The following is a 20,570-nucleotide window of genomic DNA, read 5'->3' as shown; positions in this document are numbered from 1 at the left end:
AATATATTACAAATTTGTTAAAATAATATTAATTTAATAATACTAAAACAATGTATTTTAAATATATTCCAAATTTGCTGGTAATTGAAAGTTTTCTCTTATCAACTAGGCCAGTCTTGACCTATCAACAGACTGTTGGAATTACAGTAGTCTGTTCAGAGAAAAATTGGTTTTTAAAGAAAATGAAGGCAAAATTATATAAATTTGCAAGCAATTACAACCCCTGACTTTGCAGAATCTTATGTTTAACTTTATTACTCATGCCCTCAAATTACTGTTACTTTTTTTGAATGTGCTTCTTTAATTAAGCATGAGACAAAACTGATGAGATTTTTCTTTCCCTGAGAATCACAGAGTACATAAAAGGTATGTGTATTAAGTATACTTTATTTTGCCTCAAAAAGTTTGCTGAAGTTCATTGAACAAGTCAACATGACACAAAATAAAGAGATTAAGAATTTAACATGATATCAGCATAATGAAACTGCCCAGATTTTCACTGTGCAAGCTGACCAGCAGCATAGTTTGGGCTCTGTGTTACAACAAACAGATTTAATTTGAATAACACCAAACCCTGTCTTAGATCCATGTGAAAAGAAGTTGAAACCAGTCATTTATTTCACCTTTCATTTTTTTGTTTAATATTTATTTTCATTTATACATAAGGTGCTTTAATAGATGCAATAGAGAGTGTACTGTTCCAGGCCAGTGAAGTGTTTACCCACTACGACCTTCCTGTGTCCTTCCTCTTCAGGACCTGATCTTCAACATTAGGAAAAGTTTTTTTTAGCACATTTATGACTGTATGTACCTCATATATGACGTTCAAAGAAGCAAACATTTTGAAACATGAGCTTAACTAAAATCATCGAGATTAGTGAAGGAACATTTAACACATGTTCTAGCAATATGTCAGTTAGAAAGATTCCAGTGTGCATTTGCTACGTGACTCTAATAGTGTGATCATAAATGTTCTGCTAGGGATGAGTGAAGAATTTTTTCCTCCACAGAAGTTGACTTTGCCTTGATGTAGGCATGGTTTAAACGAAGTGATTTGCTTGAGACTTTAGATGAAATATTTAGCTCATGTGACTACACATTAATTACTTTGAGTTACTTTATATGTCATTTACTTGTTTTTACGTAAGACCATGCACATATACTAGTAAGAAAGAAACTCTAAAGATAGACACCTTTGAGAATGTGGTTTAATTTTACATTGTGCCCATTTCAAGGAAGTACTCCATTGTTCTCTTTCCTCAAAATTGTAGCCAAACAAGAACATTTGAAGGAGTGGAAAACATCGGAGGAATGAAGGGATATCAATCATCTCTGTGAATTCAGCATTTGGAATTTTAGAGTTACTTTATTCACTATTCCACAGGGTGGCAGTAATATAGCACTTACTAGGAAGAACGAAACCATTTAAAATTCTAAGTGGAGTTAGGGTGCAAACATAGTCTTTTAAATTTCACCAGTTTATTGTGGGCTTGCACTATAACATGTATACTGCACGTGTTTATGAAATCAGCAAAGTTAAAATTCTTTTTACATAACTCAGGAAAATGTGTAAAGCAAAACTAAATGCAACAGAAAAATGGCAGTTGGGATTGAAATAATTTTTGGGTTTTTTTTCATTGTGATATAAAGAATTTATAGAGTGAGTGCTTTATATTAAATTTTTTCTCAACTAAGTGTATATTTATGAAATTAGAAAATTGTAGGCATTCTATAAAATCATTAAAGTATGTACTGTGTGTGCGCGTGCGTGCGCATGTGTGTATCTACCAAGAGAAAAATAAGCGTCTTAAGTATATTAGGTCTTGGAAATATTGTAATGGTAAGGCAGTTGCAGAAATTTAAAAAAAGGTCAAATTTGTAGTTCTTAAGATTTTAGTGACCATATGGAGGAAAATTTCAGAAAAATCATGTCTTTAACAAAGTCTACAGTGAGGCAAATAAAAATTAAGGAAAGGGTTATAGATAAAAGTCTGTAACATGGGAATAAATCAGTTAATGCCACTTTCATTCAAATTGTTGAGGATATATGTGGAAAATGAACACAGAAGAGGCATGTATGCACGCATGCACACATACACACACAGAATGTTTAGTGAACTTTAAAATTTTACACTGTACACTCAGCTCCAACCTCAAATTTCTCAATTTGGACAACTTCTGAGATCTTTTATGTGCCTTGGGCTTAGGCAGAACTTTTGCAGTAACACAAAGCAACAAGTGTTTTTGTTGTTTGGGGAAGTTTTTGTTTTGTTTTTTACTGGTAGGTTTTTTTTTTTTTTTTTTGGTCTGAGTTGTGTTTATTTGGACTGTTTGATGAATAGCATCAGTCAAAATTATGTGCTGTGTGTCTAAGTATAGCCCCTATGTGAGTAGAAATGCTTACCTTCCAGGGACATAAATATACTAATTCATTTAGTCTTATTTATTTCTTTTTACTGAAAATATTTTGTGGTACATATTTTACCAGAACACTGTTGTGATCAGAGAGACACCAAGACAAAGCAACGCTTTCAGTTGAAAATTTGAGACATGCTTTCAAATGTTCATTAAGAAGGAGATCTCCCAAGTGCCTTCTGGAGCATCTGGGTTTTTTCCTTGCCCTGAATTCATGTGACAATTGTTTATGATACAGTGAAATTGAATTATCAGTGGGGTGGCATACCTGTTTACAAAAATACTTCCATTTACGAGTAAGTTCAGCTATATCAGAAGTGACACTCCATCAAAATAAGAACTATATCAACAGCCCAGAAAATAAATATGAAGAATTTTTTAAAAATGAAACTTACGTTTTGAGGAATTGAGGGGGTAGAGGCAAATAGATGTTACCGACCTATGTTAACCTAGAAAGTGTCACTTGCCCTTAGAATTTGAGATGATTAAAATTCAGACGTGCCCACCAAATGGCTTCTCACGTAACCAGCTGAGGCAAACCTGTGCAACCTAAGGCTGGCTCACATAAAACTTTACAAGTGAAACACCAACATCTCCAATGTACGTTTCGGGGCACGGATTGTTATGAAGTGATCTCTGTGTGGCCACGACTGGTGGAGGAACAGAAAACAGATGTGAAATCTCTTTTGAGATTTGTGCTCTGCAGTCATGTGCAAAGATGAAACAGGCGAAGCAATTAGAAAATGTCAGTTCAAACAGTCAATCGACATGAATTAGAGAAAAGCTGTTAACATAGTTCAAACCAGAACATGAGTTCATGGAAAAGTGATTTTCTGCATGTTTATCTTTTGAAAAGGCTAAAATGTTTAGCTTAAAATACTGGTTTTCTGAGATTACTAAATTGGTAAAAATCAATAATTGCTAAATAGCCATTTTATTAAGTGTTTGTGACACTGAATGTATCCTACATTTTTATAAAATTAGAGTATTTTCTAATGAAATATAATGGCTTCCAATAAACATTTAGATCACTATAATTTAAAAGCTACCTCAGTTGAATTGAATATTTTTTAAACATTTGCATATATTGCAAAACTTTAGAAAGAGCCAATATTTTGATTCTCTTTAAAAATCCTGGAAGCTTAACATACTTATTTTTAGATGCTAGTCATCTTTTATAGAAAGTTAGTAATATAAGTAACATCATTTATATGTACTAAATATTTTCATGGTGTGGAGTAGTTAAAACTATCACTAAGTATAATTGCCTTACACATCTAAAAGTATAATGACCTTCCTTCTCTATATGTTGTTTTAAACACATACTTATGAGGTGACCTGGGTGGCGTAGTTGGTTGGGCGGCCAACTTCTGCTCATGTCATGATCTCACAGCTCGTGAGTTCAAGCCCCATGTTAGGCTATGGGCTGACAGCTCAGAGTCTGGATCCTGCTTTGGATTCTGTGTCCCCCTCTCTCTCTCTGCCAAAAATAAACATTAAAAAAAAACTTTTAAAAAAGCACGTACTTATGAAATGGGAATTACTACTTTTAATTATTATTTTTCGCAATGGCTAGGTATGTGGATAACATGTTTTAACCAAGTGAAACAGGTGTGGTTGGTTGAGCCCGAAAAATCCCATTTTCGCATTTGATACCTTAGTCAAGACTCTGATGTAGGATCAGAACGTGGTTCAGGGCACCCAAGTGCCATCTCTAATTAGTAACTGAAGTCCACGTTTAGAGTGGGTTATGTGGTTTCTTCCTCGCGTCTTCCTGAAAGATTTACTGACCTTCATCTTTCTTGTCCCATAAGTCACCTGAGAAGCATGCTTTTATTTGTTTTTTGCTTTAGCTGTTTTGTGTTGCCATTTGGTTCCATTTTATGCAGCCTAACAGATCTCTCTTTTTCAATTCACCAGGTACGTGTATTCACATTTTCAGTTGGCCAACACAATTATGATAGAGGACCTATTCAGTGGATGGCCTGTGAAAATAAAGGTAACACATCTGTGTTCTCCACCGCATTTTATTACTAAAAAAAAAAAACATTGGTAGGTGTTAGTTCTACATCTTATCATTTAATATAAAGTTGTAGCCAATTATTTATATAGGAAGACAAGCAAAAGATGCTGAACATATTTTCTGTAGATAACATTGACATTATGTGACAGTATATAAAAATTCAGACATTTGATTGTATGTCCATCCCCTGTTCACGCTCTGTCTCTTTCTGTCTCTCAGAAATAAATAAAATGTAAAAAAAAATCACATTTATTTGATACAATTTAAGATACGTAGTGAAATTTGTCATAAAGCCTGTGCATTTGTCAAGGATATGCATTAATCAAACATTGTTCACATTCATTCGTGGTATTGGTAAGTTAGTGTTTGCTCAACTCAAAGTGAAATAAAAAAGCTCTTTTCTCCTCTGAAGCTAGAAAAAAATTTGTGGTTATTTATTGTAATGTTCTCTCTCTATATATAAATATGTATATGTTTCAGGTTATTATTATGAAATTCCTTCCATTGGAGCAATAAGAATCAATACTCAGGTATGATTACAAGTTATCACAAGTTTAAAAACAACTTATTTAAAACTTGTTGAAATTAGTTTTTCAAAAAATGTTTCTTTTTGTTGCAAATATGTTCAGTTGGAGAAAATAGGTGACAGTAAAAAATGATCCCTAATATTTATAATAAAATGATGAGTAAAATGGTGATGTATATTGATTATTATTTCATTAAGGTTCCAGGTGTTTTCAAATATTCAAAACTCAGGAAAAAAACTATATATTGTTCTTCTCAGATGTTAAAAACATCATAGAAAATAAATAGAATGTTTACTAACAATCTCATTTCAATTAATTTGAGCTTGATTCTATTTCAGATCATTTAAATGAGTTTCTTTCAGTTGCAGGCACCACAAAGAAAATGAAGCAATAACTAATCTGGACAAATTATACAAGATTCTAATCAGAATTTGAGTACTTCTTAAATAACCCCGTAGCTCTACCTGCCTATGTAAAATGAACCTGCAAGGTGCCTGCGTGGTTCCGTTGGTTTACTGTCTGACTCTTGATTTTGGGTCACTTCATGGTCTCACGGTCGTGAGATCGAGCCCTCCATCAGGCTCCACATCCGGCGTGGAGCCTGCTCATGCTCGCTCTCTCCAACAAGATACCGTTAACTTACAACGAAGAGATAATTTCTCTGCAGCCATTCAACTTAAAATATGCCTGCTAAATAACTTTGTAGATTGAAGCAATTAAGTTAATGTAAATACATATTATTTTCAAGTATTCATAAGTTAAAATTTTAAATCATTACTCGATTTTAAATGTAACTGAGAATCCACAAAATAGACTAAGGCAAGATGTAGCACAAATAACATGGCATTTATGGAACTGAATACTGACTGTGTTTGATGTTGAAATGAAACAGCAGCTGCATTAGAGTCTGATGTCTTATTTGGCACAGTATTGCATTTATTTTTTGATATGTTTAAATGTAGCTTTGAATTTCAGCCAAACAGTCTGTGATATGAAAGCAAGTGTGTGGCTGCTTTATGATTTCAAATTTGTGCACTTCCATCCAGTAAATCAAAGAGCTTTAAATAGTTTAGATTAACATGAAACAATTCACAAGGAACGTATTTCACCTATCATTGGCTGCCCCTCAGAAAAGGAATGTTTTGGTATTAGAAAAAAACTGTATAAATAATATGAGTTAAGTATTGTTGATTCAAAGTATGTAGACATACCATTTATGGTATACCCAAAATAGGTATTAAATTACTCTCTTAAAAATTTTGATTCCATATTCATTTTTAACTCTAGATAGTTTTCTTCTGTGGAGTTTTTTTGTTTTAGTTTTTAATATGGCATTTCTTTTTCTTTTTTACAATTACTTAACCTTTTTTTTTTTTTAAATAAATAGGAATACTTGGATGTTCTGGGAAGACCAATGGTCTTAGCAGGAGACAAAGCAAAGCAAGTCCAGTGGACAAATGTGTATCTAGATGCACTGGTAAGAGATTGGCTTTTCAACCAAAGAGTTTCCTAACAAAACACACAGCTAATTTCTGCTTCTCTCTAGGTGACAGTTTATCTTTTCCAATTCATTAAACCATTTATGAAAGTCCTTCTTCACACCCTTGGCTAGAAGTTAGATAATATACATAAAAACTTAGTCTTGTCTAACCGTAGATGTAAAGTGTTACTTTATTTTTAAGGAGATCTGTTGAGAATGTGGAATTTCAAAACTTAAGTCTTGAATTTATGGGCATTTCAGTAACTTTCTGAATTTTTATGTAAAAATAAAATCCTTAAGTCAAATGAATGAGTACCTGCTACTGCAGACTTTAAACAAAAAGTTTGAAATATTTTTAAAATAGTCTTCAGTTGGCAGAAGCGTGTATTGCCCCCACAACTCAAGCCAGACCCAACAAAGTTTAGAAGTACGTGCAATTAAATAGGCAAAATAATCTCTCCCAACTCTGAAATCATCATGAACCTAATAGCCTCTTTATATATCATCTCTTGTATGTCAACCCCAGATTTTTATGGGATTTAGCCATTAAAGGGAACAAATGTGGTATGATGCAACAAAAACATGTTAACTTGTCCATTGTAAAACTGAAATTTTAATATAGGTATCCTATCACATTTCAGAGCAGTGGTTCTGAGCTGGAGGAGATTTTGTCACTCACAGGTCATTTGGGTCCATCTATAGATATTTTCTATTGTCGTGACTGGCATGGGAGGGGTTGCTACTGACATGTCACGGGCAGAGGCCAGGGATGCTCCTAAATGTCGTGCACTGCACAGGGCAGTCCCCTTACCCTATGCACATGCATAAAACAATTATTCAGTCAAAATATCGTTAGAGCTGAAACTGAGAAAACTTGTCTGATAGAATTCTAATTTTCCTTGTATTAAAGTCATAAATAGTAAATATCATGCTTGAGATTTATACATATGCTTAGTCTTGATTAGAAGACTTTACTAATGACTTTATTAATGTAATATACCATGGAGAAGCAAAACACTAAGCCTTGAAAAATAAGTGCTGATTCAATAACCCTTTTTCCTACTTGGAGTACAATTATATGCTGATACTACTTCCCTGAATGGAATCATAACCCCAAAGGGCAAACTGCAGTCCATTTAGAATTACTTATCATTTGGTTCTTGTAAAATAAACATATACAGGAAGTTGGAAGAAAAATAGGCACTTTTAACAGCAGCTTTGCATGCTAAGAAAGATAAAGTGAAGCTTGCTTACCTCAAATCTTAGCTAAAATTACTGTCCAGTGTTCCTTCTTGACATCACATATTTATTTAAGGTCACATGGTCATCTAAAGCTATGGTCAAAATGTTTCGTTTTTCCGAATCCGTCACAGGACAGAGTATGATAGGAGGAGTCAATAATTATGCCCTGTAGGCTTTCCTATGGCCAGAAGTTCATTAACCAGCACGTCTACGTTGTTGGTAAGGTTCTCACGGATAGCACAAATGACATTAGAAAGAGATTCTGGTTCTAAGCATGCTGTCAATAAGCTGAAACTAAATGTAAAACAAGAAAAAAGAGAGGCACATTAATGGTCTCGTCAATATAGACATATATAGGGCATTATTTTTATCAACTTGAGAATGAAAAGTGACGGTTCTGTATTTCTTATTACTCGCTATAATCTCTGCATGTAGCAGATTCACAATATATGCAGGTCACTATATCCTGGTTACATAAAGGTAAACATTACAAATAAGGTTACAAAAAGGTAAACCTATTCCAAGACAAAATATAATAAATTATAGTGAGAAAAATGAAAAGAACTCTGGAAATTCAGAAGAAAGAGGTCATATATTTGGGGATGGGGTGGGGTGACAGTTTAGCTAAACACAGGAGTCCAAGTAAAGTTTCTACAATTGGTGAGAACTAGTGAAACTGCAGAAAGAGGGTATAGTATGAGTTAGGCAGCAGCTGGCTATGCTGGGAAAATGGCACGTCGCTCACTTTTGGAGCTAATGGGAGATAAGAACAGAAACGAGACTGGAACAGTATTGTGAAGGGTTCATTTTATGTGGGAGGTAATGTGAGATTCTTTGGATAAAAAAAGATGAGAAGAGTTGGAATCAAGACAATATAAATATCAGATAAATTCCAGGAGAGCAGAAATAGTGTCTTATTTCTCTTAATTGTTCTCTTGGAATTTGTACAAATTTTTTGTCTGCTTAATCAATGAAGAAAAAATGGAAATTGGGCACCAGTGAGTTCACTGATGATTTTGTTTTCTGTGTTTGAAGTCTAGTATCTCGTTTTAGAGCACAAGTTACCATATGTAGAAGGAAAGTACCATACTCTGTAGAAATGCAAATTGATGCGGAGGAAATGATTGCATCATATACACTTTAGCCTGTATCATGCTAGCATTTTAAAAACTACGTGTATATGTTATAACAGATACACATTTCTCCAATAGGAATATTCACTGAAGTATGTTTTGGAGACTATTTTTATGAATTATATATATATAAATGTAATATATATATATATATATATATTAAGGTAGACAGTTTTCGTTGTGAATATGCATTTGCATATTGAAGGATATTTCCGTTGTTGAATATTCTTGCTTAGAACTGAACAGAGAGCCCACGTGAATATCTTCATGCACAGATTATGTATAGTTGATTCCTTAATTGTATTTGTCCCAAACATATATATCTTGTATCTTGTTCGGCTGAAAGCGTCTCTCTAATTATTCTTCCTTGTTAAATTCAGTTTCCATTGTTGTGGGGCCTCTCACATGCACAATTAAAAACTATTCACTGACACATTTTCTCCATGAAACCGTGCTGTTTCTAGAATTAGAACAAGGGACATGAGATTTGAATTTGGGGTCATGATTCACATGATTACTAATATTTTCTCAGCTTACCAAACATTGACATTTTTAATAAGTTTGAAATTATTTTAAAGTGTGATTTTTTTTGAAAATGTAGTTTTGACATGAAATAATAGTAAAATTATATTTAAAATTGCTGCAGATAGCAGTAATAACAAAAAGACTCTGACTTGAAAATCACCTTATTTCAACTAATCTCCATGGATTCATTTAATACTTCAAATGATCAACATGCTGATTGATACTAGGTCATTACTGTTGTTACACTAAACTGCTTCATGACCAGACTATGGCGTTTGATGCTTACAGTTAGCTACTTTGTCAAAAAAATAGCACTTGTCTTGGAGGGCATTTAGAAGCATTATTGCTTGTTTAGAACAGTGTTTACCAGACGATTGCAGAAATGCAATATTGATAACATTCTTCTCTTTATTCTGCTGCACATTTATGATTTAACAGGAAGCCTCTGGCTTAGGGCATGAAAAAATTAAGAAGGAAACTGCACAAAGGAAGGCAAATAAATTATATAAAACAGCATTTTAATATCACTCTATTTATGGAATCCCTGTGAACAAAGAGTAGAGGGCAGGGTTGCTGAAATAGTTAGTGTAATCTGAGTTTTTTAAATTCTGAGTTTGCAGTCCTCTCCTAGACTATTATATAGTAGACGTTACGGGCTTCAATAGCTGCCTTATAGATTCTGATTATTTCTCAGATTTTTAAATTGATTTTTAAATAAAAATAAACATTGTGAAAAAGCTTCCAAAATCATTTAGTAGTTCTTTTTGTCTCTTTATAATGTAACCATAAAATGCAGTGTCAGATACCAAAGACAAATTCAGAATAACAAAGTTTAAATTGTAAATCTAATTTGCCTTTTTCTTTCTGAATCTATTTTTAGGAACTAGGACTTGTCATTACTGGAACTCTTCCGGTCTTCAACATAACTGGCCAAGTTGAAAATAAGACAAACTTAAAGGTTAAAAGTTAATTGATAAAATTAATAATAATACATGATAAACTGTGACGCTAAAGCTCAGTGTGGATAAGATATTTCTATAAGGAAATACATACAATGTAACTGTCTTGTGAGACCAGAAGTAGGAGGCAACAGCTGCCTATGTGATAACCACCTGGGAAAAAGGAAATGCAGGTCAAGTTCTCTGACTCCCCAGAGTCAGGATTCAACATAACTCTGTTTAACTATGAACTGATGAGAACACAAGTTCAGTCCCTGGGAATAATTACACGATAGATGGGCAAGAGTGTTGTGTGCACATTTTTAAAGTGTGTCTAAGATATCCATGGAGCTCAGAAAGAAAAATCGAAAGAACAAAACCGTGGTAATGTTTGTCTCTGGTGTATATATGTATATTTATTGAATCATTCTTCCTCCAGCTCCTATTCAAATAGTTTTTTTTAATCATCATGTAACTTAAGCATCTGATTTAAAATGGGTAGCTCTCAAAATATGCTTATAAAATGAAGAGCTCTAATTTTTTACTATTTTTTAAAGATTGAAGAAAAATACTACAGGAGTGTCATAAAAATGCTGATTTCTGGAGCACTGGTAATATTGTCCATGCAATGAGAGCCTACCAACTTAAAAGTTTTGAAAAATTTTACTTGTTAGATCCCATTCCCTTTTTATAAAAACACTTTTGATTTTAAAGTGGGGTTGCAATCCTATTCCTTAAATTGCATCAGGAAGAATTTTAGATTGCAGGACAAGTTAAGTTTTTTTTATACTATATATTCATTTTAGCCTTTGTTTAACATTCCAGATTGAGGGGGAATTAAGTTCCAGTTTATGGCATAATGAAGTCTATTGCACTTAATTTTGTTCAGTTACTATAAGTTTCAGTTGGACTCTTTATTTTAATAATGTGGCCATCAAAAACATTGGGGTTTTTTTTTTTAAGTTTATTTAGAGAGAGAGAGACAGTGTGAGTGTGTGAGCTGGGGAAGAGCAGAGAGCGAGGGAGAAAGAGAACCCCAAGGAGGCTCTGCACTGTCAGCACAGAGGCCGATGTGGGGCTCTGACCCACAAATCCTGAGACCATGACCTGAGCCAAAACCAAGAGTTGGACGCTTACCTGATGGAACCACCCAGGGGCCCCCAGGACCCACTGTCATTCTACAAGATCTGTCGGTTCTAAATAATTTAACACATAAAGGAGTAATTCTGTGACTGCTCAGACGGACTGTCTAGGGATTGCTTTAATTTGGAGGGTTTGCTTAGACAAGGATTGGTCCATGGCAAAAGAGTATAGCTGATATAACTTTCTTATTCTTTGTGCACCTACACAAAATTTATGGTGTTCTCATGATAACTATTGAGCAGATTTTACAATTTTCAATGTAACATATTAATTTATTTTTTAACTTATAGAATTCTATTTAAAACTGAAATTCCTGATTCTAAGTTTTAACACCATTTTCATTTTCAGCACCCTGAGATTACGATAGCAGTTTACCACATAGCCCTGTTGGTTTCCAGTTAAACTTTGCTGCCCACATTTGATGTTGAGAAGTTACCAGCACTGAGAAACAGGGTTTTGAGGATTTCTGTTATTTCATTACAATAAGGTCACATACTTTTCAGGATAGTTACACACATGCAGGCACTATCCATACCAAAAAATCAATTGTTGTCTCATTTCATAATACACAGTATCTTTAATCTGGACACTTTTGTGATTTTGTAATGATAGTACACCACAAAATCACAAAGTACTCTCTCAAACACAGAACTACAACTGCCTGCACAGTAACCATTAAAATAAATATTAGAGGGGGCGCCTGGGTGGCTCAGTCAGGTAAGCACTGGACTTCGGCTCAGGTCATGGTCTCACAGTTTGTGAGTTCGAGCCTCGCCCCGGGGTCTGTGCTAATAGCTCAGAGCCTGGAGCCTGCTTCAGACTCTGTGTCTTCCCTTCTTTCTGCCTCTCCCATGCTCATGCTCTGCCCTTCTCTGTCTCCCAATAATAAATAAACATTAAAAATTCTTTCAATAAATATTAGAGGCAATGAGTACAAGGGGCCTCAAATAAAAATTTCCAGGGGAGCCTGGATGGCTCAGTAGGTTAAGTGTCTGAATCTTGATCTCAGCTTAGGCCTTGGTCTAAGGGTTATGAGTTCAAGCTCGATGTTGAGCTCTGTGCTGAACACGGTGCCCACTTAAAAAAAGTTCCTACACTTTCTATTTTGCCACAATCATCAAGATTTCATTTACAAGATAAAGTTCTGAGAAACAAAGGTGGGAATCATTGTAAACTGGTGTCAAAAAGTGTCTCACCCTTAAAAATATTTAAGCTAGAATGGAATACAACTATTGCCGACCAAAAGGATCCACACATATAATAATTGTGTAGAAATATGTGTATTTCTTATCCAAAACACTAGCTTTTTGCTGGCTTTTATTATAGAACCAGCTGATTCTTGGTGTGATGGGGGTTGATGTGTCGTTGGAAGATATTAAACGACTGACACCACGTTTCACAGTAAGATGAAATTTACTCTTTGGGTATCTTTTTTATGTTAGATCTCTGTACTAATTTAGCTTGTCTATAAAGCTTCTAAGTAATTCTCAAAAATCATGTACAGATAACTTACCAAATGAACTAAATGTTAAAAAACATCTGTAAAATAATATAAAGATACCTTGTTATCATTCTTCATGGTTTAAAATTACTTAAGAAATATTTTTTAAAGAATGATTTCTGATTTTAACTCAGGGACTTTTAAAGTTTTTAATGTTTTGTTTTTTTTTTCAGCTGTGCCCCAATGGCTATTATTTTGCAATTGATCCTAATGGTTATGTTTTATTACATCCAAATCTACAGCCAAAGGTATGTATCTAATTTGTTTACAGTGATTAATGTAATTCTGTAAAATTAATGTAATTCTGTAAAATTGATGCTCTTAATTGTTTTGTCATCTTTAAATTCATTATATAGCACTACATATAAAAGAAACAGATATATAATGTTCATAGATAACAAGACCACAGTTTATAATATATGAAAGTGTGAAAGCCATTTTCATTTTCTGGTACAAAGTTAACTATCCCATATTCCTATGGAATATTTAACCAATATCCACGCCTCAAAGACAGCCATTATCACCCCGTGCCTGAGTTCACACTTCCCCTTGGGATTTGATTAAGGCTGTAAGGTAGTGAAGAGATTGCCTCAGAAGGGTGTGAACCTGATAAAGTAATGTTCTTCTCTGCACAGATCATATTTTCTGTCACCCTTTTTCCGAGTAATTATCTCTCTTTTCATCTTTCAAAGTGTTTTTCTTTCTGCTTTGGGACATGCTTAAAAAAACATGAATGAAATCAATGGATGAGCGTCATAAATGGGAAGTGTTTATTAATCATAGAGTTATCACAAAATGATAAAATTCCATAGACGAACTTCTATATTCTAATCCTTATGCCAAGATATGAAAGCTTTTCCTAAATATCTCATTTATTTTCTTTCACTTTCCATTAGTGTTTCACAGGTAGGATGAAATATATTTATCTAGAAGTAAAAACTGGCAAAATTATATTACATAATTGTAAGCTATGAGCATCTTCAAGTTGTTTAACTTTGGAGATAATACTGATGATATTTTAGCCCATGCTAGAAGGAAAATATCCAGATTTAGGCATACTACCTTCTTTTCCTTAGTCACACACAGTTAATATTAGTGGTATCTTTGGTCATGCAGAAGTATATGCATAAACACACATACATTTAATATTGAGTCATTTAAATATTTAAATCAGTGAAAATTAAGAAACATTGATAGTGAATGCAAAAATGTACTAAGTTATAATAAATGTGATGCTTTTAAATCTTCTTACTTTGGAACTTATTTCTATATAAAATCCATCATGATCTCAACATTAGCTAAACAAATGTAGCTGACAGTCACTCTGCATTATATTTAAAGTGGTTACTATAAATATGGTATAGACATTTTCCCCATTATCATTAGTCTATCATAGGCCTTTATAAATATGTCCTGTCAAGTTCCTCTTAACAGAATTATTTGTGATTAGCCAAATGTTCTATGATTTTATCACAGTGAAAATTTGTATCTATTTAAATCTTTTTAAGATTTTTAAAGAATCTGCAATATTTTTGTTCTGTTTTTGTATATCCAATGTATTTCAATTTACATTCCCACAACTGACGTGATTTAAAAGCAGTAACAATGTAATGTGTTGAAGGGTGTGAAGGATCCCAATTTTTATAATTGTAGGTCTTAACCCCTTCTCCAAAAGGAAGTATAATATATTATAGACAAAATAATAAAAAAGAATAATGGGAATAATGTACCTAAATCTGTCATTTAAAGGCAACAATTTAAAAAAGGTTTTCCCCCTTTTCTACATTCTTCTGGTAACCACTATCTATTTAGAAAAAATTTAATACTGTTTGATGTTAACATCTATCTCTCAGATTTGGAATAATTTACTAAAATTCATATAAATACAAAGAAAACATAAAGTCTATAGGAATCCTTATTACAGCCCAGATGATTTTTTTCAGGAGTATGTTAGCTTTTCCTATTGTTACATAAGAAATAATTAAAAGCAAGTATGAAATAAAGCTATTTAGAAAATTCTGTTGTACAAAACCATTAAACTCTGTTTGAACAATTGAGGTGTTCTTTTTTCTGAAATGAATGCTTGTAAATTAAATAAGCTTGTGATTTCTCATCATTAGATTAAACATGATTTGTGCTTTGTGGGTAACGGTGCTGCTTTGCAGGCAGCCTAAGAACTGGGCTACAGGATGGTAGTATAAGACATCTTGTTTGTTTCAGAAATGACAACTACAGAGGACAGACACATTATCTGCCTGTGTACTAACACAGTTATCCTCAATACTTTCGTCAGAAAATTACCCGGAGAAATAAAGGAAGATAATGTTATATTCCATAGTATCTTTTTTTTTTTTTTTAATTTTTTTATGTCTTTATTTTGAGAGAGACAGAGAGTTAGTGGGGGAGGGGCAGAGAGAGAGGGAGACACAGAACCGGAAGCAGGCTCCAGGCTCTGAGCTATCAGCACAGAGCCTGACGCGGGGCTCGAACCCACAGACGGTGAGATCGTGACCCGAGACAAAGTTGGACGCTTAACCAACTGAACCACCCAGGCGCCCCTCCTTTTTTTTTTTTTTTTAACAAGGTCAAAGTCTAGTGTTATTTCAAGTATTCTTTGTTGAATGCTTTGTGTTTTCTTTCTGAAGCTACAATCTTCAATTATTTTATCACAGTTTTGTAGTTTGTAGAAGGCAGTATGAGTATGCTTTAAAAAGGCCAGAATGTAAGGAAATAAAGTAGCTATAAACCTTGTGCATATCTAATTTTCTAAGGAAGTATGGCCAATCTCAGAGTATACTGTCTCCGCCATGACCACCTTTTGACAAATACTGGATTATGTATGCTGCTTTATTGCAAAATGCATTTTAAATTTCTTACATTTTATTTCACAAAAAATAGCCAGATCAGGTACGCTTTATTTAATTTTGGTCAATCTCAATAAATATTTATTGTATAGGAAATTGTGCATAATCCACACTTTAGAAGTCAATATTTAAAATAAATCTGCAATGTTAGGATTAAATTCTCCGTTAGTTCCACAGATAAAACATTTGGTAACATTTCAGAAAACAAAGTCACAAATTTTAAGGGTTCAATGTTAGCACTTCTCAACATATTCTAATAATTATATTTTAACGTATATGAATCGTGTAAATTCTAAAGTTAGTGGGTGTTTTTTTGTGAATCAGCATACAGTTCTCTGAGACAAACTACTTTTCTCACTCCCCAAATATGTACTTTTTTAGGAAAAAAGGAAGATACTAAGATATCCTTTTAAACAGTTTTTTTAATACTTTTAACTAGTATAAAAATTTTTTACACACCACCAGTATTTTTAAACTTTCATGTCATTTGTTGACTCATCATGAACTCTGTGACGCCTGCTGCTGATCAAGGAAATATTTGATCAACAGTGATTGTAGGATAGAAACCTTACCTGTGTGGATATGTAGCATGATGAATTCCCACCTTTCTGTTGCTTCAGCCTATTGGTGTAGGTATACCGACAATTAATTTAAGAAAAAGGAGACCCAATGTTCAGGTAACTGTGAATGAAGCTAGCAGTGGCTTCAAATTTGCTAAATCAGAGTTGAGATTAAGCTTCTCTTCCTAAAAGCATCTGATTAATGCCACCTTTCCTGACATCGAGCTTCCAGAGCATGAGTTGGAGATGAGCATCATTTCTCAATAAAATGGAGCAAAACGGTCATTAATGATGGTCGGGGGGATGCATTTGCTAACTTCAGACTGCGAGCAAATTATGTATTGTTGTTAATCAGAACAATCATAATGAGATGGCTTCTGAAAGTACATTTGTTCTTATAATTGTGAAATTAGTGTCCACTCCATGTTTTCCTAACAATTGCTTATAAAATTAACTTCAAAGTGGAAATAAAAAGAACAATCCTGGGGTGATAGTTTCTATAAACCATAAAATGTAGACCAAAATTTCTTTTGAATTTCTCAAGTGTAGTCTGGGATTAGAGAGGCTAGAGAAATTTCCCTTAAAGTAATTAAAAATGTTCAGATTTGCAAATAAATATTGTAAATTTTTTTTGCCTGATAAGCTCATGGAAAAATCTTTTCTCTTTTGTCAACAAAATTTAAATGTTATTTTATGTATGCATATATCTATAATTACATTAGATACAATCAATAGAGAGGATTCGTCCTACAGTTTAGCACAGTACAGTATGAAGGAATTTCAGTATGACTTAAATTTTTGTATATAATCCTATCATTGCTTTAAAAAAAGTTAGTGATGTTATGATGGACAGGTAGTATGATATTGAGAAGATATTACTAGACTATGCAGTTAGTCAAACAGAATTCTAAGTTGATTTTACTTCTACCTAATATTATTTCTTAAAGTAGTTTATTCAACCCCATTTTACTTTCATATCTTCATTGGAAAAGCAGGAAGATTGAATAATTATTTTTTATCTTACACGATATATTCCCCTAGGAAGTTAAATGTGTATATTGATCTACAGCTCCATCTCCTGAACATTCTGATTTAATATGACCAGGGATGGAGCAAAGTTAATGAGTCGTGTTTCAAGCTTTCCAGGTTGTTCTAAAGTTGCAGAGGCACTGGATTAAAAGAAGCTTCCCTTTTCTTCTAGCTCTAGAATTTTGTGCAATCTGAACTTCATGCTGATCAGTTTTCATATCTTTTATGATTCTTGTAGAGGATAAAATGAAATTAGTGTCTTCTCTTGATTTATTAAATGGTCTTCTGTTACTCTCCCTGCGTGCTTCCTTTCATGTGTTATCTTAAATTTTACTTTTTACATTCATGTACACCCTCGGAAATTTTCATTTTTATAGTACTTTTGAATATTGCATGTAAATGTTATGATATGATTTGAAAATAAACAACCTGAAAAATGGTTTGTTTTATTTTTACTTTCTTTCTAAGGAAACCTCAAGTGGCAAACTAGCAACCATACAAGACTTTAGAATTTGGAGAATATTTTTTTGAACTATGTAATATTTTTAAAAATCCTAGGTACTAATTATTTCTCTTTAAAGTTCGCAGAAAAGGCATTCCGCCTTTTCTTTTAGCTCTACTAATAGGGTTGTCTTTATGTCAGCGGATACTAAAATTTTACAAATGAAAATGTTACATATTTAAAATATCAAACAAAAGCATTAGAAATGAAGGGACTGATTCCCTTCAGGTCTCAAAATTCACTTGGTGCTTTTTTATTAAAAGTTTCTACTTTTGAATTTTTCAATCATTGTGCCTATGATGGGTCTTTTAAAAATGGTCAGCCAGTTTGCCATTTAAAAAGTACAAGTTATGCATTGACATTTTGCTTTTATGATTTCATTTTATTCTCTGTGTCTTTATATGTTGGATTGGGACATGATCTTCATATTGCGCATTCTTCCCGATAACGCCTCCGCCATGCATGCTGTTTGGGTCTGGTCATGCTATGCATTATCCATTGCATGTAAGATGATATTCTTATTTATGTTTATATTTTATCATTTTGATTATGTTGACTGTGTTTTGCAGTGAGTGTGTTAAATTTTTCATCCTGTTGTGGTGTTTGTGTGAAGAGGATTTATTTCAGGGGACTCTAAAGAAGCAATTCTGATATCTATTGTCCACTTTAGAGTATCCTTTTGTTAGTGACATTCTTGGTTTGTTTTTTTAAACAAAGGGTTAAAATTATTTTCAATGTTGATTTTCATTTTATCTTTGTGAAATATGCTACATTTCAAATTAATATTTGCTTCTGAGGCAATATGTTGCTATCCAAACAATGGTCAGTATTATCACCCATTAAAAAGTCTAATTTGTAATTTGTAATATTCTAGAATCATCTGATCCCAGATATCAAGCTCATGAGCAGTGAATATTTTTTAAATAAAAGCACTGGACACAGTTGAGATTATTTATTTAAATTTGCCATAAAGAATTCCCATTCATCAAAACCCATAGGAATCATAAACTGTTATTATTTAAATGGAGTTATTCCTTGAAAGAAGGCATTTTTGCCATAATTATAAAATAAATACATGCCATATATAATGCATTCAGCATTTGAAGTATTTAATTTTATTAATTTTAATTACTGTTATTGTTTAGGATATTCAGTCCTCCCCAGTGTTTAATTCAAATAGTGATAGTCTTGGTCAATTGGTGGTTAAAAAAATAAAAAATAAATGAAATACTGATAATCTGAACATATGTTGGAGGAGCCTGTGAAGCTGAAATCACTAAAATTCCAGTGACTTTACACTAATACAGCATAATTTGTATTTATTACTTCTTTCTAATTAATTACCACAATTTGGTAGTATTTTAGTCCAAATTAAAAGTCCTGTTTCTAAAATTATTTAGTGTTAAAATTATTGACACCTATTATGATTTTATTGTTCTAATAAACTTTGATATTCTCTTATGGCATGTTACATTATTTAGCAATGCTATAAAATAATCACTATTTTTTTTATCAACCTGTTCAGTAAGTATGATTGAGGAAATTTTTAAATGTCATATGAGGTAAACTTGCCAGGCTAACATTTTTATTTGACATAGTTACAGAAATAGAGTCTGCCTTATTCCACAGTTAATTTTACTTATTCACACCAGCTAGAAGAAGCAGTGGGAGACATTAAGGCAGAAAAAAGTATTTATGAACTCAAGGGTTATTATTCTAGTTAGATTTTAATTACACTAGCTATTCGATATTAAAGATCTTATGACATGACCACATATTTTATCTTATAGAATTTACTTATTAAAATATAGTGTAAAATTTCTAAGATTCAAATACATAAAGCAAACTTGCATCTTTATGCATCTTAAAAAGAGTATGTTTAGAAGAGTTAGTTTTACCTGACACATTCAAACCTGGTTTTTTAAACATTACCCCTCATTTCTTCCTTTTTATAGCACACAAAGAAACGTATATCACTTAGATGTTGCGTTTATCTTATTGTCAAGTATGTATCCACATGGCTTCATTTTGCTCCTTTCCCTTCCTCATTAAAGGGAAAAAATTGCAAGTAGATCTTTGATTGTCATACTCACACAGAATTTATAATTAAAAATGTAGTATCTAACTCACCATTCGAAATGAGACTGTCTTCAGTTGGTGGTAAATTAAAATTCTCTTGGTTCACTTAAAGCTCAAATCCCTACTGTATTTATTATTATTTTAAAATACATGTATGTAAAACAATATATCTTTATATAATTGTTTTGTCAGCCATTTATTATACCTTAGGTAAGTAACTTCTATGTAATAACTTTTGTATTTGACTATCCATTGAATTGTTTACATGCAGCATCATTTTTCAATGTCGTATATGCTTAATTAATATTATTTTCTCTATAGAACCCCAAATCTCAGGAGCCAGTAACTTTGGATTTCCTTGATGCCGAGTTAGAGAATGACATTAAGGTGGAGGTGAGTGTATGCCTGAACAGTACTTTCACGTCAGATCCTGGGGTTCATTGTCTCCAGAGTATCTGCTGAGCAGCTTCATTGTGTTACCTTCTCTGCTAGATCCTGTCCACACAATGGCGAATGTTCTTTGTCTTTAAAATTTCTAGATCCTGGGCTCTCTTATCCAAATGATCATATGAAAAAAAGTCCGTATTTTAGTCGGGTGTGGCACTAGTT

At 33.0% G+C, this 20,570-nt stretch overlaps 1 protein-coding gene across 1 annotated transcript in view; it reads left to right on the top strand.

The window, feature by feature from the left end:
* Nucleotides 1-20,570, top strand: part of CACNA2D1 (calcium voltage-gated channel auxiliary subunit alpha2delta 1) — a 446,724-nt gene that overhangs the window by 381,035 nt on the left and 45,119 nt on the right. The window contains exons 14-20 of the mRNA XM_029928178.1: nucleotides 4,336-4,414; nucleotides 4,919-4,968; nucleotides 6,353-6,442; nucleotides 10,226-10,303; nucleotides 12,753-12,827; nucleotides 13,101-13,175; nucleotides 20,283-20,354. Coding sequence (XP_029784038.1) covers nucleotides 4,336-4,414; nucleotides 4,919-4,968; nucleotides 6,353-6,442; nucleotides 10,226-10,303; nucleotides 12,753-12,827; nucleotides 13,101-13,175; nucleotides 20,283-20,354 — 519 coding nt within the window. The remainder of the gene's footprint in view (nucleotides 1-4,335; nucleotides 4,415-4,918; nucleotides 4,969-6,352; nucleotides 6,443-10,225; nucleotides 10,304-12,752; nucleotides 12,828-13,100; nucleotides 13,176-20,282; nucleotides 20,355-20,570) is intronic.

This window comes from Suricata suricatta, chromosome 2 (assembly GCF_006229205.1).
Source record: "Suricata suricatta isolate VVHF042 chromosome 2, meerkat_22Aug2017_6uvM2_HiC, whole genome shotgun sequence".
Taxonomy (NCBI): domain Eukaryota; kingdom Metazoa; phylum Chordata; class Mammalia; order Carnivora; family Herpestidae; genus Suricata; species Suricata suricatta.
The sequence above is the reverse complement of the archived record's forward strand: the minus strand, read 5'-3'. Positions and strand labels throughout refer to the sequence as shown.